The sequence below is a fragment of the Apostichopus japonicus genome, chromosome 11, assembly GCF_037975245.1.
Source record: "Apostichopus japonicus isolate 1M-3 chromosome 11, ASM3797524v1, whole genome shotgun sequence".
Lineage (NCBI taxonomy): Eukaryota > Metazoa > Echinodermata > Holothuroidea > Aspidochirotida > Stichopodidae > Apostichopus > Apostichopus japonicus.
The window spans coordinates 13,086,781-13,114,586 of NC_092571.1; the positions used below are offsets into that span (position 1 = coordinate 13,086,781).

Here is a 27,806-nt window from a genome sequence, read left to right on the forward strand (position 1 = left end):
TAAGAATTAAAAAAAAAAAAAAATAAAATAAAGGCCTGCATGGAGGATCTAACATCTTCTTGAATGAACCTTTTAGCTTTAATCAGGGATGAGACTGGGGTAAAAAAAAATCACAGAACTTTGCAAAAATTGCGGTATAGGCTCCAGTTTGCGTATGCTACAGTGTATTAGGATAATAGTTTTTGTCCCCCTGCAGGTTGGATATCCATAGGTAATGAAAACATGGGAACAACGATCAAATGATACAACGCTGTTGTTAGAAATCCCAAAATTGAGAGGTGTAAATCTCGGAGGTAGAAATGAAATCGCGGATATTCCGCGAATTTGCGGAAAAAGCTCATGCCTGCTTAATGGAGCATTCCAGAGATTTACCATGCATGTCATAAAGTTGAATATCATAAACACTGGAAAACAGAGATGGCGAAAGATAAAAAGCAGCACTCAACTGCTTCTTTAATATTCTTCGACTGTAACACATCAAGACAAGAAGTTCTGCCCACATTCATCCTTTACAGTGAAACATTTTTTATACGACATGTACAAAATTGTACATATTCCAAAACTTACTGTTTTGGATATTTACGAGTAAAAAGGTTACCTGTCTCCCCACAACAAGTGGTCTCATGAAAAGAAAGGGCATTGACCGGAGGAGCCGGTCATAGAGGGTGCACAGTGTTAAAAGGTTACCAGTTCATTCTAGGCATGGTAGAATGAGGTACTACGGTTTTGTGGGGAGACAGGTAAGCAAGCACTGACGTAAATGTCATTCATCTTTACTGTATAACCTTTTCCCCCCATACAAGCAATGCAACCATACACTACATGTTAGTCTAGATAAAAGGTTCAGGAAATCAGATATTGTTTTGGATCAGGACTTCATGTTTGAATGCACTCTTTTTAATCTTCTAGATCCTGCTTCAGTAATACAATCCTTCAGCTTAAGATTGATATGCTGTCTAGAACTTATGAGTGTATTTGTACAAGTGCTCAATGGCACTGCCAGGGGTGAGGGGTGGGGGAAGGGATGTGCATGGGAGGCACTTTTCTCCACCAAATATGTTGTACCCCTGGAGCCCCCAAATAAACATTCTAAGGTAGGAAGTAACACAACTTTTCTACTTCAACTATATATAATTCAGTCACAGTATGTATGTCTACCTCCAAAATTCTGCTGATTTTAATTAGCTGAATATCTAATTTTTGCATATAATGAAAACCATAAAATCTTCAGGGTGCTTCACCCTTGTGACGCCCCCCTCCCACAGGGGCCCTTTGACGAGCCGATGGACTCCAGCACCAGCTTAAACTTAACCCGTGTTCTATATCCCTCCCTCTCATTCTACTGTATCCCTTAGCTACCACTTCAAAATTGTGTCACTGATATGTCACTGTGTTACAAGTGTTGCCTACCAGTGGTACACTATAGAATATCTGTGTGCAATGATAGAACACTACCACAGCAGCTGGTAGACTGTCTAGCAAATGTTAATCCAACTGATTACTTCCTATCTCTAGTACTTGGATGTTTTGACCTATACTTGTGATACTGTACTAATATTACAATAATTTAACATTAATACTGTAATACATACATGTACATACAGTATGTGTAACAGGTTGCGAGGGGGGGGGGGGACCTTAAGGTATATCTATATCGTACAGGAGATGTCCTGCTTTTGAACCATCCATTCAATAACACAGCTTCATGACAGTTTAAGTGCCTAATCTGTTTCCTATTTAGAAGGAAATGATTCTGTCGTTACAGTAGCTACAGTATGTATGTTTATATTGATCCTGAATGTTTGATGTTGTACACAATGCATAAAGCCTGCCTGCCCTGTCGTACTGTATGTCAGTATTAGAGTAATTGGTCTACAGTACGGTTCAGTATTGACATTGCCGCAATAGACTCCAGTATGTTTACTGAAAATTAAAAAACTTGGATCAGACATTCTTGAGTTCCAGGCCTACTGTACGTAACTGCTAGAATCGGAAACTTTTGGAAGTTTGTCCTAGAGCTCTGGTTTTTTGTTTTGAAAAAAGGATATCTTTATAAAAAAATAAGAAACCATGAAATATGCTTGTAATATTTGTATTTCAGGACACTTCCTTCTTACAAATGCAGTAAGACCCTTATTTACAAACTTTTTATCAATTTCGACACAAGTTACTGCACTTTTGATATACTGTAGGACACACAACAGAAGGATTGTGCACGGTTGCTCCTCAACATCAAATAATAAGCAATGTTGACAGAAACCCACAAATTTTTTCGTTTTGCAGTTTGAAACACAACATACTATTCCATGGATATATCTGTGAACCATAGCATCACAGATTACTCACTACAATAACTGACGCTCGACCCATTCAACTCTCATTGAACACCTCAAAAGTCAGGGGAAACACAGAAGTACTATACTGTATAGGTACGCAGGGAGCAGCTGTGTACTAAAAATGTTTACTGACATATGTATATGGACAGTCGGTACATTGAAATGATACTGCATGGACACAGGCACATGTATAGTATTAAGAATGAAGAACTTAAATAGTAGAAAGACTAGGTCAAAAATATTGGACATTCAATGTATAAAAAAAAGAGGAGGGGAGGGGGGGGGGGGAATGGCAATTTCACTGAAAATTGTAGTTGTAGTCCTTCAGAATGGAAGACTTGGCAGAAAGGGGGTGGCAGTTGCCCTGGAAGTAAGGTGGACTGGGCGGGGGGGGGTGGGGAGGAGGGGTAATGTTTCTTATTACTGACAATCTAGGCAAATTGGTGTGCATACATACATACGTTAAATGGGGAGAGAGAGAGGTGAGGGATGAATGAATCATATATCCATGATACCATGCAAAGGTTTAACGAAAATACAGAAATACCACCAAAGGTGCTCCATACCTTTTCCATGCCGGCCTCAAGGTCATGAATCCGTATCTCTGCATTCTCGATTGAAAGTCTGCAAAGATAAATTAGTTTCATAATTAGTGAAAGTTTGGCAAGGAGTCTTTATTGCTTCAGATTTATTTCCGTCTCGTTCGCCTTCTTAACAAACTTATCAATATAGTTGGGAACATACTGCACGTTAGTTCTCAAATGCACTGAAATATTTCACATGGATACAAACCTGACCCAAAGCTGCTGACAAGTGGACTAACGAGCTTATGGCATCTGTTTTGACCTTAATTACTAATACACACATCGTTAACACCATATATGTCAGTAAGTAATACTAACTAACTTACGAGCCTGATGTGCAATGTATACATTTTAGATATATGTACACTACAGGCATGTGTATAGATGTATACTACAGTATATTGCATTAGTTTAGAACTTTTAACTTTACAACAGAACACAAACTATTTTTAAAAATTTCTTGCAAGGTTGTGTGGCTCTAAATCTTTTGATCTCAGATTACTCATAACCTGCACTAAAATCATATTTAAGGCTCTTTTAAATCACATTGAGTGTTACAGTGGCTCCCCTAAACCAATAAGAAAATACTGTATGAAAGGCTTTGTCCTCATGAATTATGACCCCATAAAGTAGCTTGAACTGGGCTGTCATATGGAGACATGGACAGAGGTTCACTATATAACATACTGTACCAGTTGTTGGCAATAACCCAAAATTTATGTTGTGTTTGGACACACAGTCCCTTACCTGTCTTTAAATGGTGAAGGACCAGGCAGTATTGCATCCAAATTTCAGATTGGAATGTTGCTAATATTGCTCAAGATATTTTTTTTAAATTTTTTTTATGGGTAGTAATTCTGACGGATCATCCCAATAGAAGACTGAGATACAAGGATAATTACTATAACATTTGTAAAATGTTCAGTAAAGATTGGATGTACAGTATGTTAAATTGTAAGACACATGTCGAACCATTATTTGACTTCATAATGCAAAGGGATATTTGCTGACTTTAGTCCATATGACATTTGTACATGTATGCATAGAAATTTGCAATTCTCAATGTCTACAGTATAGCACATTCAAGAACTGTATGTACAGCACTGTGAGCATTTCTACACATGTATATATACATGTACTCCATAATACCTCCATACTATAAATGTAGTATGCCAATATGGCTCAGATAATGTACAGTATGGTCCTGAGTGTACACACACATGTAGTACAGAACACTACTGTATGGTACGGAGAGCTCTATAGCTTACTTGCATATGTGCAGTGGGTACATTTAGGTATGTACATGTCAACACTGTGAGAATTTCTACACATGTACAGTATGCATGTATTCCATAATACCTCCATAATATAGTATGCCAATATGGCTCAGATAATGTACAGTATGGTCCTGAGTGTACACACACATGTAGTACAGAACACTACTGTATGGTACGGAGAGCTCTATAGCTTACTTGCATATGTGCAGTGGGTACATTTAGGTATGTACATGTCAACACTGTGAGAATTTCTACACATGTACAGTATGCATGTATTCCATAATACCTCCATAATGTAGTATGCCAATATGGCTCAGATAATGTACAGTATGGTCCTGAGTGTACACACACATGTAGTACAGAACACTACTGTATGGTACGGAGAGCTCTATAGCTTACATGCAGATATGCAGTTGGTACAGTAGAACAGATGGAGTGTCCATGATCCAAGTTATTGCTTCCTGTGCTTGATAGTATAACTTATACAGGGTAGAAAATACTAGAAATGTTATTAGAGCTATAGATGTACAGTAGAATACCACTGCACCAACAAGCCTGCAGTATAATATCAGGATTACTGGTAACTGATAACAAAGAAGATACTGAACAGTATATTTATGTAATGTGCAGGCAGTGCATTTACATACAGTACCCTATAGTAGGTTAGACATTCTGTAGAGTTCACCAAGCATGCTCTCTTGAGTTTTACTGATATTTCAGTCCGAATTAAAGTACAGTATTTGAAAACATATGCATTTTAAACTCATTTTTTAAATTGGGGGTAGGGGAGGGGAGGGGGAGGAGGGATGGTCAATTTACTTCTTCACTAACAGTATATATTCAACTGCCACCATTGATGACCATCTGCAACGATGGATGGATTCTCCTTAAATTGTTGGTACAGTAATTTAACACTGTTATGCTGGTACACATGAATGTAGTACTGGAAACAGTACTATGAGTATTAAATGAAATAACGAAGTATCTTGATGTAGAGTAGTAGATTTACACAACTACATGGATTCAAATGTTTGCAGACACAAGTGATAATTGTAGACCATTCATGAACACTATACTGCCAGTCGAGGTAGCGTTTCGATACCACATTTCTTCTTGGAGCTATGAGCCTTTGTGACTGCACATTAACGTATAGTCCAACAATGCAACTCCCTGACCTAAAACTGACCATTATAAGTCAGTTACATACTCAGATCTAATACAAAATAAACTCTTGATTTGTTTTCAAGACCTCAAATAAAATGTTTACAAATTATTAAAAACTTGTTTAAGGACAAATACTATAACTAGTGTTGATTGTTACCAAAGGGTAATCTGTTGTTCATGAAGTTAAATAAATATGCTTCAAATGGTCGATTTATTAGAATCTTTAAAACAATGGATGGATTAACAATTAACATTTAGGCCTGCACTGAGGATCCCAGTGTCATCATCAATTTAGCATTAAAGGAGCAGTCCAAACATTTCCCCACTGTATGTTAAACTTAAATGTCTCGAAAACCAATATAGCTACTGTATACTTAGAAACATAACTACTGTAGTACTTGTCCATTGACGATGAAATTTATCAATTTATTTAAGTTCCGCCTTTTTAAGTTTTGCCTGTCCTACAGTACATGCTCACATGTACTGCACATGTACTGTACAGTAACCTAATTGCACAGTGCAACAAACTGAACATCTATGATCATTGGCAAGTTATTTTGCATTAGTTGCCCTTATTGATCAAAACAGGGTTACAAGATCTTTATATTATCTAACAAAACTAAAACAGTCAGGAATTTCAAGTGTTTCAAGGGAAACTATTGTAATCACTATTGCAAACTGAAGATTATTGCATTTCTATCTACAGTAGGTGAAAGCGAAACCAAAGTACAGTTTTCAAGAACTGGGTTTCTTTAACAGCACTCAGTTTACTTCATTGAATATATGAGATCAGGCTTGTATAATTAGTCAAATATTTAAATACAAACTTCAATCCTGCATGAAATACTGCAAGTCAGCTATTCACGGTTCATGATACAATAATACAATTAAGGAAAACATTAAGCCCATGATAATTCTGTGATTAGATGATGTGCTTAGTGACCAAGGTATGATACATGTTGGGATGACTGCACACATACATACGTGTGCACAAAATAACTGTGAACATTCAATACAAGTCCTTGTCCTAATCTTTTTGCTGACAGAACCTTAAAGCAGCATTTTGCGTCTTTTTCTATGATTTTCCTCAACCTCACTGACTCCACTATGCCATAACGACATACATAACTAGCTGATCTATTTAAATCTTACTTCAAATGGTGGCATAAACGTCAAAAAATTTGCAACTTTCAACTTTCTTTTTCTCCAAGATATTTTCCGTTGGAATCCCAATAAACCGCGCCCATAATATGAATATTTAAACACTACGAACGTCATTGACCAATAGGCCTACGTAATACACCATGCTTGATTTGTGTACAGTCTATATGGCAGTTGTACCAGGGAGTTCCATAACAAGTCCCTGGTTGTACCAACGCAAAGTCTTGAATCTATTTTTAGCATTGGCTCATAACTAAACCTGCATGTCTGATTGGTTGAATTCAAACTAGTGGGTGTGGGGGAACTGTATGCGATTAATTTTAACTGTGGAATTTGTCGTGGACACTTTTCTCATTATCTGCAAATATCCTTAATTACTCGCCAATTAATCTTGTTGGCAGGGAAAAACTTGGCTTATATCTTAGTTTGCTGTTTTGTGATTGATATATGTATTAACTCGATGGACATGTCAAAAAAGTAGAAAACGGCGACCAAACGCAAAATGCTGCTTTAAGATGCAAGAAAATTCTTACAGTAGTATCCTGTTTCCCCCTCCCCCCCCCCCCAAAAAAAACACAGCCCAAACTAAAAGGATAGATTTTAATTCGTGCAATTTTCTTGCGGTATTAAAGATGCTTTGGAAAGATGAGTGATGGACCGTCCTTGAAAGAAGTCCCGAAGGGTAAATTACCAGGTGGGATTTTCGAAACCGAATTTCTGGAGCTACACACCTGGAGAGCTCTAGACACTTTGGATGGTAGAACGAGAAGGAGGGCGGTAGACAGGAATGGGCAGGTCATCAGGAGAGGACGGTACTTTAAGGATTACGGTCAAGGAGTTCTAGACATGTCGTGAACAAGAGAACAGAACTGTTGTGAGGAGACAGGGTACAGTCATGAGTGACGTACAGTAACATTTATACTAATTCTATCAACCTTTACCCGAACCTGCCAAGTTATTATTCTTGTTTCCCTTTTAAAACTTCCCTTTAAACCCAAGTTTAAAAGTACACTTTTGAGCCCATCGAGAAACATGGACTATAAAGAGAAAGTACTCTCTGGGCGTAGATCCTTATGATCGAATCCTGTTGAAAACTCTTTTTCATAAACTTTCTGTTTTAATTTTCATACAATTTCTTTTTGTTTCTTGATTGATACGATATCAAATTCACACAAACTTTCACACGACCTCTCTGAGTAGTAAGTACGTAAGAGACTGAGTTTTAAAAACAAATTAACAGAAAGAAATGAAACAAATAAATAATTCAATAGCCCTGGATGTCCTGGATTTGTGGAACTGTTTGTCGAATCTGCCTGGATTTGACAAATTTACAATGCATCATAGAAATGAATTTTTAATTTTTTTTTCAAATAAGTAGGCCGGCCTATATTCAGACCTTTCAGTCAAACTTAAAACATTTTTGAGTCCACAAAAATTAATAGCAAATAAAACCAAGTGAACTCCTCCTTTTCAAACATTCCCCCCCCCCCCCCTCCTGAGCCACCACATTTGTAATTTACTTGTCTATCAACAAGCCTATGACCTATATTACAGTTGGTATATCAGCTATTATACCTTGTCAAATTGTCATATACTGTAGGCATACATATCTCATATGTTTATAAATAGCTTATTTTTTCCCCACTGGGACAAAGAGCTGGCACTCTATGGCAACAGAAACACCATACATGCTATTGCTTCATGTAGACCTATGTACAGTGCAGTACACTGAACAGAGTGTTAAAGCACACTATACTGTTTAATCCTTGAACTTTGTAACACAGGTTTTGTTGTACTGTGGTTATAGAAACACAATCAGTCAGTCTGTCAAGTTCAGCATGGTGACAGCAAACAGACTGGCCCATGAGTAATTCACTCCCGGAGATTAAACTGCGCAGTGTAATTCGCTTGTTAAATATTCGTCAAGTTTCGTTTCATTCTACAGCTTCACAATTAGCGGATGCTTTGCACAGTCTCATAATAACTATTTTTGCTTGTTTAGTTTTCCAAATGTACATTTAAAAAGCTTTTAATTCAAAATTCTACTGTACATCTGTATGACTCAGATTGTATCTATTTCCTTCTTACAGCAGTATATCATGCTGGAAGGATCTTAGCCAACCCTGTTGAATTTACTATTCTGAGCATTTAGTAGTACAGGTGTCTTCCTCAACTGGGCTACCTTATTGTTGTTACTGACTCCACTGAAGCCTTACAGTACCTTGTATGGTTTGACCAGTGATGTAGCCAGACATTTGGAAGTTTGGGAAGGGGGTGGGTAGTAACATTTGGGTGGGAGAGGGGGCATAGAATATGGGTAATGCAGCCAGCACAGGAGGTTTCAACAGGTCCCCAGGAGCAGGAAGCCATGTTAGCTCCTCCTGGGGATACAGGGAGAGAATCTCCCTCCTTCCCCCCCTCTTCCCTCTGCCTGAAGCTCTGCATATTACTTTGTTGAATCCTGAACCAACATCTATATACTGTACTGTATGTATAAAAGTACATAACTTGTCACATAATATACACACATATTGGGCTCCATTACTGTATAAACTACATTAAAACAAGAGTTGTACCTGGGCAGCATATTTTTACCGTCATTTTTTTTTCTTGACATTGCAATTTTTCATTTGGGGATCACCAAACATTGCGGGACAGCCCCCCCCCCCTCCCTCCCACAGTCATACTTTGGTAACAACACTGAGTTTGACTCTCCTCAATATATGTCAGCCATACTTTTGGAGTGGCAGAAACTTCCAACAACATATTTTACAAACTTGTACAGGAATTTGCAGCATGCACAGTAAAATTTAAGTAGGGGCAACATTGATGACCTTTAGCGCTTCTAAATAATTCTGATTACAGACATTGCAGTCAGAACATTCACCTTTGCTGCAGTACGTACGTTTCTAACTTTCCTACAGGTGCCCTTTTAATTTTGATGACATGCAGCACAGGTCCCATTCAGTTCCCAGATGGAAGTCATTGGACAGAAAATGTTATATAGCTAAACTATATTCATAAACGATAACAGGATGACTCATATTTAACAGCCTCTCATAAAGTGCCCCAGGATTAGATGCGGCACTCAGGCTAACACAGAAAAAGAAAAGAGGAAATACGTTAACACTTTCTCGTATCAATGCAATTAAGATGCCAAAACATCTTAAAGTATGAAAACAAAGGCCAACGACCAACACATTTAATTACCAATTGCCTGTTACATTATGGATAAGGTTGAGTGAGTTCTCTAAGTGCTGTAGGTAAAATAAAGCAAAGCAACCACATACAGCAGGTCTCCAGTTAGTGTAGTTTGAGATTGTAGATCAAGGCTTATCAAATTAATTAACTCAGATTAGAAGACCGGTATTGTTTTTTGTGTGATAAGCTCCCATGTCACGGGTAATGCCTAAGGATATGATTAATTGAATAATGGAACTCTTCTAATTGGAATCAAGTGCTTGCAATAACACACTATACAGCTGTACTATACAGTACAGTACATTGTAAAGCCCGAGTACATGCACTGCCTGACTGTACTGGTTGTACTATACATATACAGTACAGTACAGTATGCAATGCATGCAGGCAGTTTGCATTATAATGGCATTTTAAAGCTAGTTGATGAAATATATGCATATGTGCATATTCCACTGAAATGGAATCAGTAATCTACTGACACTGGTAAATAAACAGAACTAAATCAAATGCATCATAAATATCTAATTGTATAAAACTGTAATTACATTGGAAATTAATATGTATGTCAGCCAAATATGTTCTGGACACACTTTCGTTCCATAACAAAACTTTTGAAAAGAAATCTGGGAGGCATGCATGCATGGCGCCAGCCACATACTGTAAACAGTTACATTAAAAACAATGCTCATGTGTGCAAGTCTGTGCTCAAGCAAATCATCAGAACACAATCACGTCTTAGAAGGAATTATTTATACTTGAACTGTACATACTGTACAGCAGGTAAATAGTTTATCTGGTATCCCAATCACAAAATGCTACATAATATGGGCAAATTGTTATACATATGCACAGATGTAGTTTTGGGCACAAATGAACCATTTACGACCATTGCAGAAAGTTCAGAGCCTTGTGAACATTTAAATTACTCCCTGACATATATAGTACAGTTAGTGTGCAGTAGTAAATTCCATTGAGATACTGTAGTTTGTCCACTGGACCGGCTTGGACATGCCAGACTTGCTCGCCACTGCTACTAACAGATCTGCATGGAGGACGATGTCAGCTTCAACCGTCATGTCTCCCCGACGACTTCACAGTCATGGGACTGAGTGAGCGAGTGGGTTTGTCAACTTGAGATATACTGTATGCATTCCATGTATCAGTCTGTTACATTCTTATACATAAGACACATGTATGACACTTGCAAGTACAGTTACTGTATGTGGGTGTGAAAATGAATGTGTACTGTATGTATCAGCATATACTAACTTCAGTTTATGTTAAATCTTTAAATATATACTGTACATATTTAATTTAAGAACACATTCATTTTGATCAGAATGACTGGAAGTAGCTGGAAGGATAGGGCATGCATTAAACTTGTATCATTTTTAATGAGGATTCTCTCATCTCCCTGGCAACCCTTTCTAAATTTCCTATCAATCTTTTAAAAAAAAATTATAATTTTGATAAACTGTATATATATATACTGTAGTAGTACAGTAGGCTAGTAGCTATGTTTACACAGTATTTTTGTACTTCCCAGGACAGAATTGGCAGACAACTGGCTTCCTTTTACCTTGTGGGCTCTAAGTCAAACATCATACTGTAGCTCTACTGTGCAGTATCTATCTAGATAAGATTTATTGTACAATACAGGATTTTCTTTGGGATTCCTTGTGTGGGAGGCTGTAAATGGTTTGTAACACTGGAGGGCTTGAGCATACCTGGGGAGGGGGTAGAGTGTGAGGGCATGGTTGCCCAAAAAGTTTGGTTAAACATAAGTTAATGACAATCATCCTAACAATATATGATAAAAAGTAATGTGTTAAATGGCCAGAAGAACTTTTATTTGAACATTGCTATAATTCACAGCCAATTCTTCAATGTCAGACGATGGCATGGGTTAAAGAAGTTGGATTGCATTTTGATTCGTTCTCTGAAACAGTGAGGTGGCGATGTTGGTAATATTGTTGCGAGGCGGTCATTTGAAGATACAGAGAGGCGGCCACCTCAAAAAATGAATAACAGGGGAAAACCCTGCATAATATCAACAGTTAATGCAATGTATAAATCAGTAACATAAGGATGCTACACAATTGTGATAGCGCCAGAGCTCTTTCTTTAGCTGACAACAAGGAGTCCCAAAACCTGGACCCCAAAAAGAAAGATCACAATTAAAGGTTATGATCTTTCCCAAAGTAAAACCCTTTAACACTAATGCAGGAAGTCTAATCAACCTCACAGACAATTGTTCCTGTATACTGTACATACACACATGTATGTATGTAAGAGGTTTGTACTGCATAGATTCTCATATCTTGAGTGCAGTGCATCATTTGCACTTTCTGATTTACAACTTTAACATACGAAAGTACGACTAACATATACATTTAAAGTACAGTACTTCAAAATTTCTTTACATAGATACTACATAAACTTTTCAAGTACATTGGCATATATTCTGCATTAGTAAGTACCATGCATAAATTTGCATGGCAAGGTCTTGCAATGTGTAGGCACTGTTCTGCAAACTACATCTGCACGTATGCAGGTATGTTTAAATATATGTTAACCTTTAGTAACGTTTTGTATAACTGTTGATATAAACCTTACAGCGTTGCATATATTTTGAACATGTATGTCACTGGTATGGCATTTTAAACAAAGAAGTGTCGAGTTGAAAGCAAGCACAAATTCATGATGTGCTTACTTAAAAATCAACATTTTCTTTTCAGCTAAATTTTTATTTGACAGGTTCACACACATTTCGTGTCAGCTGCTTTCAGTGAAAACAGTTAAGATTATGTTCGGCATGTGAATGGATCCATAATAAAAAAGGTTAAAGCAATACAAAAAAAAGTTAGAGTAAGTTTAGTTTTGCATTTAATGGCTAAGGACTTTTTAATTAAAGACATTGACAAACCCAATCTAATGTTTTTCCTGATTTACCCAGGAGCCATAAGGCTGTAGCCCACTGATCCCTCAGCTTTCTCCTCCCCCCACCCCACCCTCCCTGTCCTCATGCCTACTTACAGTTCATAACTACTGTAACATCTATAGCAATAAGGGATCTTTATTTGATCAATATTTGTTAAGATCCCTTGTCTAAACAGAGTTATTGTGCATCATGTATTTAGTCCCAATGGCTGAGCTAGATGCTGAGTACTTCCAAGTTCTAAACTTCTGAGAGGTCAGTTCCACTAAATAAACCGGTATTTAATTGTTGTGCAAATATGTGCTATTAAAAAACACCTTTATATGTAGCCAGGGTTATAGCCACGCCGGCCGGCGGCGGCCGGTGGTAACCGCCACTCATGCCTGCCGGCCGGCATTGGAAGTGAATAAACAGTCCATTGGCCGGCACAAAAAAATAGTAAAATGCTTGTGAAATACAACAAAAGTAACAAATTTATCTTTCCCTTGCCGTAAAACATGATAATAACGTCACCTTTTTCTGTTATTTGCCCCTGGACCCCACCAGGGGCCCTTCAGCGGGCCCCTGGACCCCCGGCCGTGAAATGCGAGAGCTTCGCTGGCTACGCTTCGCAAATTTATTTAACCAGCACTCACAATCTCCTAGCTATAACCCTGTATGTAGCTCTGGAATAATACCTCCTGACAACTGTATTCTAGAGCAAAATAAACAATGTTTTATTACCAGCATATGGAATCAACAGACTCTGGGGTAATTAATGGTGTGTAACATAGACTAAGTTAGCCCATAGCCACTTGCATAAAATCCTGGTGCAACTGGAAGGTTGTAATAAAATTTTGCTTAGGGCCTGGCCCTATACTAATGTTAGGCAAGCATTAATTAAGTGAAAGGTGTTTGTTATTACTTTTAATCAGCATTATGAAAGTGAGGGAATGCAAATTCGAACAGCTTCAAGCTAGCGCTGAGGACATTGCCTTGGACAGTGGTGACAAATTTCAATTCACTGCCCAAATATCGGCCTTGTCGGTGTTGAACGCCATAATCTAACTTACAGTAGGTTACTGTACAATGTGGCGAAGAGTCAGGTAAAGGTCAGGGCTAGGTACAGAAGGATACATCACTAATAAGTACTGTAATAGGCGTAACACTAACAAGTAACAGTAACAAACACTGCAGCTGTACCGTTAACTGCACACGTCAGTTACTACTGTTAACTTACACCTCTTCAGCAACGGCATATCATAACACATAAACACAAGAAAAAGCACTGACCTAAAGGACGGAGAATCCTTCATACATTCCTCAAAATCTATCTTATGCTTCATACTGAAGGCTTCCAACTCCTCCAGGTTCACGAAAATGTACTTTATTGGACGATTTCTTTCTTCTGTCAGTGACTAAGTCTCTTGTGCCCTGGCCTTCTGCTCCTCGTATAGTTAACGTTAAAAAAGCCACCCAACAACATAGTTACGTAACCAAAATGACGGGTTGTAATCTGCTGGCTCGAGAGTGCTGTTTCAGTTTTGTTGTGTTTTTTTCCTTTCCCCTCCAGCATGCACGTTGTCCACCAAACGGAATTGTTTTACTGTACTGCGCAAGCCAGATTAGTACAGTACTAATCATGAATACTACAGCAGTTAGTAATATAAGTGGTATTAAAAAACCTGAGGGAGCCGTACCGAAGCTAATGAACTGGTACTAATTTGGTGTGCATAAATAATGGGTTATGCCCGGGAATTATTGAGGAATGGTCAATGAACCTGTGATTTTCTAAAGTTGTAATGTTAGCCTAACTTTAGGCCTAAGTTAGGGCTTTATATTTATACTGCAAGTCTGTAGTAAGCTGACTTAGGCTAGGGACCTAACTTTAGAATCCGTACCATATGAATGGGAAAGCTTACTAGGGGCTAGGAATTAGGGTTAGGGGTTAGGAAGTAGGGTTAGGGAATAGGGTTAGGAATTAGGGTTAGGAAGTAGGGTTAGGGGTTAGGAATGGTACGGATTCTAAATTAGTACCGACTTAGGTAACCCTCAAGGGCTAACTAACTTAACTAATCGGTTAAAATAGACATAGATATTAGAATCTACCCATACTTAGGCCTATAGCGGAGCAGAATAGATAGAGCGAACCAAACTTTACATCATCGAAGCTTTGCTGCAGTCAATATCACTCAGAGTCAGAGTTTTTGATTTGGTTGGTTAGGCCTAGATATATGTTTGTGTTGAAATTTTATGACAAGAGATACTGTACTTCAAATGATAAATCATCAGTACTGCATGGAACTAGGGTATGACGTTTGGTACGTGTCGCTACAAAATGCAGACAGTAATGAAACGTGATACCTTAATTGTTATCTTTAGCTGGAACTGAGATGTCCATCGCTGTATCGTTTGTATACTTTGCTGTGGGTATTGACCGCAGCTGTATGAACTGACTGTACACTAGTGTCTAATTACCGAAGGTAGCAAGCTGTGTGTATTTTCTGGGATTGATTGTGGTGCTTAACACTTCTGTTACACCTCATTCGAAACTAGGTCAAATTACTGGCATTAGATGTTTCTTTTTGCGTGAGTCTTCCCACCCTTTAACATATATATATTTTAAATTTTACATATAATAATGTAAGAGCATAGGGAGTAAAACGAAAAGAGAAGAGAATGAAACACGTCCTTTCAAGGTCCTTTTTTTTTTGGGGTGCACTGGCACTCGTAATTAACATGTCATACAGTGTTTAGGAAAGACGTTTGCATCTAGGCCTAAGTCAACATTAGGCTAACTAGTTAAAATTGAGATGCTATTTCAGTGTAAATTAGCCTCTCTGATTGCATAAATGCTGATAGTCTCAGCACTGCAGACCATTATCTATGTTATCTTACGTTTCTTATACGAAGACGAGATACAGAAAAAAGGAAAGGAGATATAAGAAAAGCCATATATTTCAGTAAACTGTAGTCGTACTGTATTGTGCAGTACCCAATAAGGGCAATGTATTACTAGTTCAGATCCTTCCTAAATGACTAGGTGGACATGACAAACTGACAACTGTAAGACTATATATCTGTAACGATTTTCTTCATTCTTATATCATCTTCAGGATAGTGAGGCTGTTGTAGGACTGAGCATCAGTTAGTGTACACAATGCTGAAGGTCAGGTACCTCATCTTCTTCCAGTATATTGGCACAAACTACAGGTGAGTCATATGTACACTTATAATTTGTATGTCGGCTAATAAGTCTACTAGATTCCATACTTTCATCAAACTTGAAAGTACTCAAATTTGTGGCCGGATCTGAAGAGGCAAATTAAGGAGCTTAGAATCGTACACCTTGGAAAGAGAAGTAAAACAGTCATAAAAGACTTTACAGAGCATTGCCGTAGTAATGCGAGTGAATCTGGATTAGTAAATTCCTTTGAGTTCCAATAGAGGGCAGTATCAAAGAATGACACTAGCTGTCATTTTGGGGTACATAGAGGGGGCTGGAATTGACCTCCCATTTTTCATTGGTTATGGTGTCATCGTTAATTGTAAAGTGAGATAGTTTCCAGATGAAAAACTGCCTTTGATTTGATTCATTATATTTAAGATATTTCTTTTAAATTTATGATAATGTTTCATGGATCTTTCTTCCTTTGTCAGTGGTCTTGCCAGAAACGGGTCCAAAGACTCGTCCAAACAAGGAGTGTTAGATATCTTGCAGGTAAACACTTTTACTTTAAGCACGCTGTGTGCATTAGTTAATCTCTTCTGTTTCACTAAGAGGGAATCCAAATTTCATTCCTGTGAATACAAATACACTTGCCCAGACACTATTTCATATTTATATTCAATAAATCACATTTGAAAAATATGACAAATTGGAACCTTATGCAAAAGTTTTGACACTTCCTACATAATATCAAGTAAAACAGTCAAATCAAGCTAATCAATTTACTCTTGTGTTATCAATGCAAAATTGTAAAAAGCAAATCAAAATTTATTTTTACCAGATTTATATAGTGCTCTTTTCATGCTTAAGCATGTTCAAGAGTGCTTTACAATGACAACAAAATGACGAAACCTTTAAATTATGAATAAGAAAATAAAATGGACGCAGCCTAAATATTAATATAAAAATGTATATACATACTAAGGAATAATTTTAAAAACAATATAGATTTACAGTGAAATTCCTAAATAGAAAAAGTGAGTTTTAAGTAATTTCTTAAATGTGGCTAATGTTTTGGCATCACAGATATTATTTGGCAGTGCATTCCATAGCTTGCCAGCAGCAAAGTTAAATTGTCTGCCGCCGTATGTAGCAGTCCTTACTCTGGGGACCACTAGTGTACAGTAAGGGAATTGGCCGACCTCAATGTTCTTTTAGGCTTGTACACAGCATATCAGTTAAGTAAAAATGCTGCTTTAAGTAAATACACTTATAACTTCATGATCATGTTAATTCTCTGTATGTGTGTATTGTTTTGTTTGAAGGAGGCCATTCAGAAGTTAACACCTATTCAGATCCAGAATTTGACATCATCATGCCAAACTGATGCTGGTGTCCATGCTCTGACCAACACTGTGCACGTTGACGTAGAGAGACGTCCCCACCAGCGTCCATTTCATCCAGACACCCTCGTGAAATCCATTAACAACAGATTGAGAAGCACAGATATAAGGTTTGAAATGCAAACCATTCACAACCATATCAATTTTGTTTATCATAAATGCAACTTGTTACCAATGTCTCCCCCCTGTTTCATTTTAACTATTGCTTACTTTTCTTTTCTTTTGATGCTGTCGGGTATATTAAATACATGTTCAAGTGGGATTATTACAGCCAGTACTATACTGTAAAAGCTGTCCCTGGTCCTACAGACACTGTGAAGCATTAATATCCTAACTTCAGCACACCAATTGCTGATAATTAGAATCAACAATTGATTATAAAGATAACTCACTAGGGTTTCTCATGGTTCCCAAGTGGTCTTGAAAACAAAAAAATTGTGGAAAAAGTATGGAAAGGAGATACCTTTCTTGTGGGTTTTGAACGTCCTTGAATTTTGAAGTCCAGTCTGGAAATGTGAGGAAAAATTCTCATTTGAACATTTCCTTTGAATATAATTTTCACATTATTTTACTATGAAAAGTTTCTTTTTCGCCAAAAAAACATCTGCTGTAGCTGTCAATTTCATTTGTTTAATTTTATGCGTAGTTTGTAAGCCATGAAAGTGTATTGTATACCTCGGCTAAGTGCTAATATTTGGTATGGAAATTACATATTTTTTCTTGAATTTGTCACACAGATCAGCTATGGCACGATTTTAAATATAAACAGACTCGCTCAAGATTTAAGCATCCTTATTTTGGCTGCAAACCTACCAATTGCTCATAATTGAATGCAAGAAAATGTATCCTGGAAACATAGCAAACTGCTGGAAAAGTTAAAACTGGAAATCAAAAGCATACACCATATCTGATCAAAAGTGATATTGTAGAGTAAAATAATGATGATGATGATATATTTATTCTATTACCAGGATCATCAGGGCACATAGAGTACCAGATACCTTCCATGCTCGTCACTGTGCAATCAGGAGGGACTACCTCTATAGACTGGCCTTAGGCTGTCCATCAGAGGATCAGATGCCGGTAGTGGAAAGAGATCGGTGCTTTGGAATCCAAGAATTGTGAGTTATCTGGATTCTTTCCTCTCTATCTTTATTATAAGCAAAACCACAGGTTGATTAACTTTAATCCTCTCCTACACATCTCTCTTCAATCATACTTGGAAACTATCATGGATTTTTTTGGTTTAGGGGGGGGGGGGCTCAGGTAAATGTTGGTGAAGAACAGTGTATTCTCACTTTTAGAAGACATTCCTCATAGGCCCATGAAGATTCCATCAATTTATGAAAACTTCAAAACAAGGGCAAGAGTGATCATAAATTGTCCTTGGGGACTTATCTGAATCTTGATACCCCTGAACACTGTAGGGGAGGCCTTTAGAAAGTTGTTGTTTCTCTTCAGTTCCTTGTCTTTTGTTCATTGTTTGTTCCTTTTCTGGTTTTAAATTGTAGCGATCTTGATATTGCCAAGATGCAAGAAGCTGCTGGCCTCTTTATCGGGCTCAAGGATTTTGCCACATTTAGGAATCTTCGACATGACTTTAAGGATTTGTACACTGAGAGAGAGATGTATTCAGTCTCTATCTACCATCCAGCAAATCACCATGGCAGCCTACTATGGCACCCCTACGACTATCGGATCCTCCATATTGAATTCTCTGCCAGGTCGTACTTGTACCGTCAAGTAAGTGGTACATATTCGTTACTGTGGCAAACTCCATTGTATGTCTCAAGTCATACTTGAACTCATCAATCGAGTAATGAATATATTGACCTGTATGGCTGTTGTTTAATAAGGCTAAGCAGACACATCTTCATGTGGGAAAAAGCCCAATGGCTTTTTACTTACACTTCTCGTCAAAGTGGTCATCCAAGTTTACCGTTTTTACCCAATTTTGAATTTGCTTTACAATTTGGAAGACCAATTCATATTTCTCCTGGATGAAAAACCCATCTTTATTTAGCTTGCCAGGGCTGGAGCCCACTGCTTCCCAGATGCTACGTACGTTTCATTTCTTGTAATGTCACTTTTCATTTAACCACTGGACCATAGCAAATGGTTTTCTTACACACTATTGTTACCAACCAAATTTGTATGAACATATCGGAAACAGAAAACCGACTGGGTTTGATTCTTGGTTAAATGGTATCCAAAGGGGCCATAGCTTCAGACTGGCATCCCCAGTAACAGAGTGGTTAAGAAGGGATCACCACCACCCTATGAGTTGGTAGAGTATAGGATTTGTAGTCACATGGTCACTGCTTTGAAGTCTCTAATGGATAGGGTTGAAAATGAGATAATACCTTACGTAAGGGCTTCCTAACTCTTAGAATTGTAAACTAATCCTGGAAGTCTTCAACAATGATTTGTTTTTTCTACATTCGCTAGATACGACGGTTGGTAGGAGTTTTGATCGATGTGGGGAGAGGCAGATTAACTCCAGAGGATGTAGATGCAATGCTCCAATCGAGAGACAATACTAACATGAGAGGGACAAGACCTGCTCCTGCATCGGGACTTTACCTCAAAGATGTCATTTATGATGAAAAAGGTGTGTTGTACATTTAACTTGGTGATAATGATTAAAAAAAAAACCTGCCCTATAACCACCCCCCCCCCAGTAAAAACAAACAAGCAAGGTAACTGTAACAAAGAAAAGCTACATGCACATAAACAATCAAACACGGTATCATGTAAGCATCACAAACGTTGTTTAGGAGGACGTTTTTGCTGTAACAATAAAAGATGTGGACATGCTTTTACAATACCCCTTCCAATAAGTGAGATTTCAAATACGTTGCGATAACAGGGAATAGAAGTACTTACAGAAGTGGCTTGCTTTATCACATTTGTGTCAGGACCTTTAGATTGGAACATTATTTTGTGGGAATATGGAAGTTGGTATTCAAGCATTGGTGCTGATAGTCACAGGTAAACAAAACCAAATAGTTATAGCTCAAAATATCAGTTTAATTTGATAGAAACTGGTTCATATATTTTGCATGAGTTATTATATATCATACTGCCTACTGGTAAACTGCTTAGTTCCTTACACAAGGCTGTATTCCAACTGAAAATGCCCTCAAATTTATAATAGTTTTATATTGTTTTTTTTCCCTCTGTCTCTTGATGATATCACCCCTGTGCATTTGCTGAAAATCCTCAGATTCAAAGTTAGTTCTGTATTTTGCATGTTTTCAAACTCTTATGTTTCTGTTCTCTTATTTTCATTTTTCACTTTTTTGCTTTAATATATATTTTTTTGGCGACAGATTTATGTGTAGAAGAAAAAAAAAGAATTGAAGATGAAGAGGTGGGCCTGGACAGATGATATTAATATCTGAGAGGTAGGTTTTAATAAAACTTTTATTAATTAATTAATTAATTAATTTTGACTTGACTCCAATTGATCTTATGTCTCTCTTAAATTAATTTAGTCTCACTCCACTACCGTAGTGGATATCATGAAAAAGCAATTAATAATTGGTAGGAAGTGATGTTAGAGTGTGTCAGGAAACAGGTCAACTGGGTGTATGAATTAACTAAGGTTACCTCATTTCTTTGGTTGAAAAGTGGGATATTGCATCCCTCCCTCTCCTTTGAAGAAAATTTTGGAGTTTTAAGAGGGTTACATTGTTTTTTCCACCGAGCCTGTGGGACTAATATGCGATCATCAATCAATATAGTTTGTGTGTTGAAAATGGTTATACCATGCTTCCGAAATAGTCACATATAATGATGCATACAGCATGTGTACTTTTTTTTAATTTGCGTATCGTATAAACCGCCACACGGACAAATTTTGATTGCCATGGTGACAATATTTTCATTGAGAAAACTGGACAACATGGATTAATTGTGACATAATTATTGAATAAACCAACAAAATTTTAATTCTATAATTAACGCAATGCTTATTTGATTCAAATATGAGTGAAAATTGATGAAACAAAGGCAACCTTCTCCCTACATTTTTTCACTCTGAGATAGCTTATTAGCAAGTTATTAAGAATCATTCCATTTAATTCTTACAAACTCTTCACCAAGTTACTTAATGTTACTGTACGCTCTGTTCAGCTTTTGAAAAGAATGTAAATTGTTTTTACTGACCCCTATATAGCCATCCAGTTTGAACATGTTAGTGTATAGAAATTAATAATCATGTTTGCACAGTTATATCAATCCCATTATCACAGCTATATATATATATATTCAGTTGTTACCATATATAGAAAGTACATTTATACAGGGAAAAAAAAAAAGAACATGCTTCCTATCCATATATGGTACACTAAGGAGAACATTTCCTATGGATTATTTCCTAGCAAGGGTGTGGATAATTATGTGTGATATCACCTGATCACTAAAGGAATAAAAGTTAATGTTATATTTGAATGAAATTTCCATTGCAAATATGCATCGCAAACAACAAACATTTACTTTGGATATTTGCGACTGAAGATGCGAATCATTGGGTTACATGATATACTCTGTGCATATTGAGTATGCTAATAAGTTGAAATGAATGTGCATCCTTGTAATGACTTGATAATAGCCATGCAATTTGAATCCTGTGAATAGTAAAATAATACCACAAAGTGTATATTATGGAATCAAGCAGGCGTTATTTTGGCGTTGTTGTTCCCTTCTGTAGTTTCGACCATACAGTTTTGCGTTTACATTGAAATTGAAGAAAACAAGTCAAAAGACAAAAAAGGAACTTTCTGACTAATCCACGCATGAATACTGGATCCCTCGATGGTTGGCCAGGCAAGGATGAATGCCTTGGAATTTATCCACTTTCTGTGAAACCAAAAAAGGTTGTGCTCCAGCAATCCAAGTTCAGTTATGCTTTTGAGGTAAGACCAGTTTCTGTGAGCTTTTACTCTCTCCACTGGCTCTGGACTTTCTTTCAAGTGGTCTTATTCTTGTGAATATGTGTACCCTCCCCCCCCCCACAAGTTGGCCCCCAGCCTTCCCCTATTGACTTTGCTCATTCATCATCAGGGAAAAGGTTGGTCGATTTTACCCCACTACTTCATTTCATGATGATATAGAATACTTCCATCCTCAACCTCACCTTTCTACCTCCCCCCTCCATACCCCAGCAGCCACCACCTCCCTTAGTCCTTTACTGCTCCTCTTTCTTGTGTTGCTGACCTAACAACGTTGAAAATGAAAACAAAGAAGTAAATATTTACATTCAGTGTTTGCCTTTAAGTTTATGATATTTCTTTGCACAACATCCATTGCGTTACTCAGAGTAACCGCTTGCCTTCATAACAGTATTTCATTTTGATAGCTTTATGGATGTTTGCCTATTGATTTTCAATGATGCTTGGCATCATTTAAGTATTGATTAGCATTTTTCTTTGAGTTTATTATCAAATTATGCCATAGCAATCGTCCACCGTAGAAGCCTTGTGTGTACGATGACACAACAGAACAAAATGGGTAGCATTTGCAGTATCAAAAGTGATACCAACCACATGGTGGACTTTTTTTGGAGTATTATGAACAGGCCTGTGATATCATAACTTGGTGCAGTAATCAGAGAGAAATCAAGGGTGTAGATTTGACTGCATTTAGTCTAAAACTGTACCCTGATTATTATAGTCTGTACTAAATAAATATTATTAATAGTACCAGAGTTGAATGATGGATACACTCCCAACCTTCAACATTGAAGGACTGATAAGGGCCAATAACAGCATCCAAGAATCTTTAAAAAAAAAAAAAATAATTTCGCTAGGGCTGTGTAGCCATTTGTTGGCACAAAAGTGCCGGACTATTTTCCAAGCCCTTTATTTACACTTGCTCTATGAATTTAGCATGTTGAAAGTTTGGACATGATATAAAGCATGCACTTGATGTCCCAAAGAACAGGATAGACTGATATAGTAGTTACAGTAGTACAGATTGGTTCATCTTTGTTATACTTGGCAAATAGTGAGTACAAGATCCCCCATGGTTTCTGATACAGTTCATTTGATCTAGCACAGAGGTCAGAAATTGGAATTGGAATAAAGTCTAAGATAACAGAAAAGAAAAACGTTTTGCATTCATTTTTTACTTGGTTTATACAGCAGGTTCCCCACTGTGATTACAATGAGTTAGTTTTTCATGTAAATCTCTTCTTGTACAGGAAGATGTTTGCTAACCATGAGTCTTCAAACATTCTTTGAAATTAATAGCTGCTATATTTTATATAGATGTCTGAACAAGGAGAAAGCTTGTTATTGGGAAAGATTGGTACAAAATTATAACTAACAGTGTCCATTTTTCAACCAGTGATAGTATGACAAATAAAATCACTATTTTTTTGTTTCTTGATGTTTACTAAAAATGTAAATGTTGTTTGTGTATGACCACCATGCTTGATCAAAGATAAGGACTTGATATCAGGAGGCGCAAGTTCTTTGAAGGTTATTTTTTGTGTGCCATTCTGTTTATTTTGTTACTTTTCTACTGTCACTATGAAAACAAGATGCCTTAGTTATGTCCGTCAGTTACTGGGGGTTACGATTTACTTGAACACGAGGCCAATCTCATAACAGTTGCCGGTAAACTACAAACAATACTCCATTGTTTCCTTTTCACATGGTATCTCTGAATCTCAGAGAATTTCTGTCCTCTCTTTCCAGAGTATCCTCCTACGACGAAAATCTTGCCATCGAAAGCAGCCGTCCCAGCCAGACTGACCGGCCGCGGCATGGATATCAAGAAGGACCACTGATCACTGTCTGGACAGTACCGTTCTACGAAGTCGCAGTCCACGCGTCTTCCAGACTGATCACAAGTGTTGCCTCCAGTGGCATAAAGCTTGTCTTTGACGGTGCACATAGAGTGGAAGGCTCTCTTGTGAGTCATGGGAGCCATGTGGATCCATTTATCAATCTTCGGCTTATAACATTGTAAGGAATATGTGAAGTGCCTTCCCGCGACAACCCCACCGGATATGAAGAGCATGCCGCAGAAGGACGTACCCGCGTGACCGAAGAGACCCGTGTAAGTGTGGGATACGTAGGACCATGAGTTGTTCAGTGTGTCGTAGCATTCCACGCTTGCCAGCGAACCCTGGCTGTTTTTCCCAGCTACCGCGTAAATTTTATGGTCCAAGGCGACCAACGAGAAAACGGAACGTGATTTCTGCATGGAGGGCAGACTGGACCATTCGTTTGTGTCCGGGTCGAAGGAGAAAAACTGATTGCTGCTATCCTTTGATTTTGAATTATTTGACCTTTGACCACCGGCGAGGTACAGCTTGCCGTTGACGACCGTCGCCGAGTGGTCGAGACACTTTGACGGCAGATGAGTTTGATGGACTATGCTGTTCTCCTTTGGGTCGAAGAGAAGCATCCGGTCGGATGGTTCGCTGTTTTCCCCCTCCCCTCCCGTGATGAAGATGACAGAATCACATTTGAAAGTGCTGTCGTGCATGGAAGCATCGTTATCAAACAAACAGTCGATGAGATCGAGATAATCAGAATACTCTGCATCAGAATCGATGAGTCTCTGGATCTCAGCTAGTAGGTGACCTCGGATCGACCGGTTCACGGTCACATAGTGTAACAGTATGTCCAGACATTCAACCTGTTGATGGAATTCATTGATACACCACAAGACGACTGCCTTCGCCTGGATCCTAGGAGATATCTCCTGCATCTCTCGCCGAGATAGAATGTCCGTGAGTTCCTCGAGTTGTAAATTACAGAAAGTCTGACGGCCCTCGACCATAAACTCGGCGATATTCTCGGTTGCAAAGCCGAGCGCGAAATCTCTCAGTTCTCTGATATTCGTCTGCGAAGCCAAGTTGAGCACGAGCTTAAACTGTGAATATTGTATAAATTGTCTAAAGTATTCCAGGACGGTCTGTTTATCGAATGTCATCTCTAAATTCTGGGCGACTTGGAGAACCTGGTCCACGACCCAGAACGGCAACTCCACTTTTCCCAGCGATCCGGTGTAGACAAAATGGATGAAATGTTGCAAGCTCTCACCGCTCAGTCCATCGATCTCCACGGAGTCCGTACCGTCTCTCGTCCGCTCATCTAAGAATCTCTTTCGTAGAAGTTGACTTCTGCTGGACAGGACACATCGGTGGGCTGGCTGCCTCTCAACTCCAGCCAAGAGGAATATATCACAGAACTCTCCCCTCTTCTGCATGAGTTGCATGGTCTCCATCATACCCTGTGCTTCCTGTTTGTCATCCATTGTAGGTCAAGGGTAGAAGGGGAGAAACCTGATAAGAAAAAATTAAAATCAAAATCAAATCAATTAAATATACCACAATATTGGTGAAAAAGTACTCTTTATTGACTACACAATAGAGGAAGAAAAGTTAAGAGATGAGACTTGAATATTTAATTATCTGATATTGCTAAATTTCTAAGAAAAGTTACCAAATTGGTGATGTGTCATATATTTTATGTCATATATTTTATGCAGGTCCTTTAAATGAATAGGCCTACCGTTATTAAGTTTGAATATTTCTGTGACGAAATTGAATATTTGATAGACTTTTGACTTAGACCTTTCGAAGTATAGCACATAACTGGCTTTCTGTCAGTGATGATGAGGAATGGTTTCTTGTTTATTTATTTTTTTCTTGCTTACCTAAGGTGTTGCAAAACGTGATCGGAGGTGAACTATCTAGAGGAGATAATGCAGTGTTTACATTTTTGTGCTTGTAAGCAGATTTTGATTTTAAAAACTTTGTCCCCGACAAAATACTGAATATAGATAAAGGTTCTGAGTAGACCAACACATTACAAAGGTTTGTATTTGTGAAGCATGTAACATTTCACTAGACAACATCAGGAAATTGTCAATTTTCAGTGTGCTACGCCAGAGTGGTTAAAGGGGAATGTACTGAATGTATTGAAAAACTATATCAATACTTTAAAATCGCAACACAGTTTATAAATAATAAAGAACACACAGAGGATTCATACTGTTGGCAGATTGTAAGATAATTTAGTGATTTGCCCCTCAAATCAAAGTCACATATCCAACTCCTCCACCTACCTGCCCACCTATGTTTGTCCCCCTAGATTCAATCCTTTTCATACCCTGCATTTGCAGTAAGAATTGTCTTTTTGAGAAAACAGGTCAACTTAGTAACCAATAAAAGCTTTAAAATGGTAAAATAAAGTTATCTTTAGAGATCGTTTACTTAAACAATAAGTAGGCATATAGCCACCCTATTCAGTTTCTTTTGCTACACGTAAAATGTTTCATTTCCAAATGCAGGATAAACGAAAGACCACCAGATGCTACCATTTTCCCACCTTTACGTTTTTCTTCTTTTTTGAAAAAGAATACTTTATTTTATTTAGGAGAAACGACCAATAATTGTTGTGTACGTTTTAAAGAAATTTGAAGAATTATGTTCTTCCAATTACATGTTATACTATTTTTTATACATTTCTTGTCTTAGCTTCTTTCTTCCCGTCCAGCTAATTATATTTGATATATATTACTTCATATTCAAGTAAAAAGAAGGAAAGATTGTATTGATGTTTACAAATCATGAAAGTCACTCCGGTTTGAAAAGTTGCATTGACAGCTAAACATGTATGCGAACAAATCAGTAGATGAAAAAATAAATAAGTAGGCCTATAAAACATTTATCCGACACACCCCCGTATACCGGTATAGGCTACTCCCAGAAGCAAATAAAGTGACGGTTTGTCAGGATTCTGCCGCAATTCTCAACAGTATACATATATTATACATGGATTAGACTTGACTTACTGTAATACAAATAGTGGCCTAGCCTCTAGACTTACTGCAATACAAATAGTGGCCTATCCTCCGATCTCGCGTAAATGAGTTAGCAAGCTCTCCGAATTTTATAGTGTGTGGTTCGTTTTCCCCCATTTAAATCACCAAAGTATCCGTGTGTGTTCTACATGGTACAGTATCCCTCATCCTATCAATAGTGGAAATATATATTGTAACAGCTCTTACCGTATAAACCGTTAACTTGGTTTTCCAAGTGGATTTATATTACCACGTACTTGCGTTCTCTTACGCCCCACTTTTCCTCATTTAAATGGTCCGCAATATTATTATTCAAACGTTACTCCACCCAAACGTGATTCATACCCGACCTGTTTTGTTTACAGTCCTTTTTGTTTCATTCAAATTGCCCGCACTTGTATCGTGAGCTATATATCGATCGCCCACTCCGTGGCTCAAGTCTATGACAAAAATCGAAATCATTGAGCGTCTCGATCGGTTGCTATGGGAGTTCACACGTGTTGCTATGATAACTGGCAAATCCATATGAAAAATATTATTTATCACACTGGCAACTGCTAGTTTTCTTAAAAAACTATAATAAAAACTTGAGTCTGAGAAGAAAGGATATGTGAATCAATAGGGGGAAGGAATCCATTGTATACCACAGTATAACTTTACTAAAGAGACTGCAATGAAGTATATGATGAAGTATACCCTAGCTGCATACAACAATGTATGAGCAACGGGCCAGCCTAGACTGGGTTTAAACTGCGTGGGACAGTAAAGG

General features: G+C 37.7%; 3 protein-coding genes across 12 annotated transcripts in view; 1 reads left to right on the forward strand and 2 right to left on the reverse strand.

Annotated features, from left to right (window-relative positions):
• The window catches only part of LOC139975603 (arf-GAP with coiled-coil, ANK repeat and PH domain-containing protein 2-like), a 67,416-nt gene extending 53,285 nt beyond the window's left edge, over window positions 1–14,131 (reverse strand). For all 4 annotated transcript variants that reach the window (XM_071983640.1, XM_071983638.1, XM_071983639.1 and 1 more), the window contains exons 1-2: window positions 13,934–14,131; window positions 2,903–2,960 (exon numbers count right to left, since the gene is read on the reverse strand). In XM_071983640.1, the coding sequence (XP_071839741.1) occupies window positions 2,903–2,960; window positions 13,934–13,986 (111 nt within the window). In that variant the 5' untranslated portion in view covers window positions 13,987–14,131. The remainder of the gene's footprint in view (window positions 1–2,902; window positions 2,961–13,933) is intronic.
• Window positions 14,132–14,211: 80 nt separating this feature from the next.
• Window positions 14,212–24,054, forward strand: LOC139975606 (tRNA pseudouridine synthase-like 1). Of its 5 annotated transcripts, none has more exons than XR_011795800.1 (10): window positions 14,213–14,356; window positions 15,757–15,853; window positions 16,301–16,361; window positions 17,135–17,322; window positions 18,184–18,333; window positions 18,724–18,955; window positions 19,661–19,823; window positions 20,545–20,619; window positions 21,927–22,131; window positions 23,917–24,054. XR_011795800.1 is itself a non-coding variant. In XM_071983644.1 (9 exons), the coding sequence occupies exons 2-8, from the start codon at window positions 15,801–15,803 to the stop codon at window positions 20,601–20,603; spliced, it is 906 nt and encodes a 301-aa protein (XP_071839745.1). In that variant the 5' UTR covers window positions 14,212–14,356; window positions 15,757–15,800; the 3' UTR covers window positions 20,604–20,619; window positions 23,917–24,039. The 5 variants fall into 5 exon arrangements, 1 of the variants encoding a protein (XP_071839745.1); XR_011795802.1 differs by having other exon boundaries at window positions 14,255–14,301; XR_011795801.1 differs by having other exon boundaries at window positions 14,343–14,367.
• LOC139975604 (kelch-like protein 36) lies at window positions 22,280–27,718 on the reverse strand. Of its 3 annotated transcripts, none has more exons than XM_071983643.1 (2): window positions 27,245–27,718; window positions 22,280–25,514 (listed from the first exon to the last, which is right to left on the reverse strand). In XM_071983643.1, exon 2 carries the CDS (start codon window positions 25,484–25,486, stop codon window positions 23,792–23,794), a length of 1,695 nt encoding a protein of 564 aa, XP_071839744.1. In that variant the 5' UTR covers window positions 25,487–25,514; window positions 27,245–27,718; the 3' UTR covers window positions 22,280–23,791. The 3 variants fall into 3 exon arrangements, with proteins under 3 accessions (XP_071839744.1, XP_071839742.1, XP_071839743.1); XM_071983641.1 differs by lacking the exon at window positions 27,245–27,718 and adding an exon at window positions 27,064–27,225; XM_071983642.1 differs by lacking the exon at window positions 27,245–27,718 and adding an exon at window positions 27,029–27,225.
• Window positions 27,719–27,806: the final 88 nt, after the last annotated feature.

What these genes read in the sequence shown, in the direction of transcription:
- LOC139975606 (XM_071983644.1), top strand. Translation starts at nt 15,801, where the DNA reads ATGCTGAAGGTCAGGTACCTCATCTTCTTCCAGTATATTGGCACAAAC. An exon ending in TTGAGAAGCACAGATATAAG is followed by an intron (nt 17,323 to 18,183) that starts GTTTGAAATGCA and finishes TTCTATTACCAG; the next exon opens with GATCATCAGGGCACATAGAG. An exon ending in TGCTTTGGAATCCAAGAATT is followed by an intron (nt 18,334 to 18,723) that starts GTGAGTTATCTG and finishes TTTAAATTGTAG; the next exon opens with CGATCTTGATATTGCCAAGA.
- LOC139975604 (XM_071983643.1), bottom strand. Translation starts at nt 25,486, where the DNA reads ATGGATGACAAACAGGAAGCACAGGGTATGATGGAGACCATGCAACTC.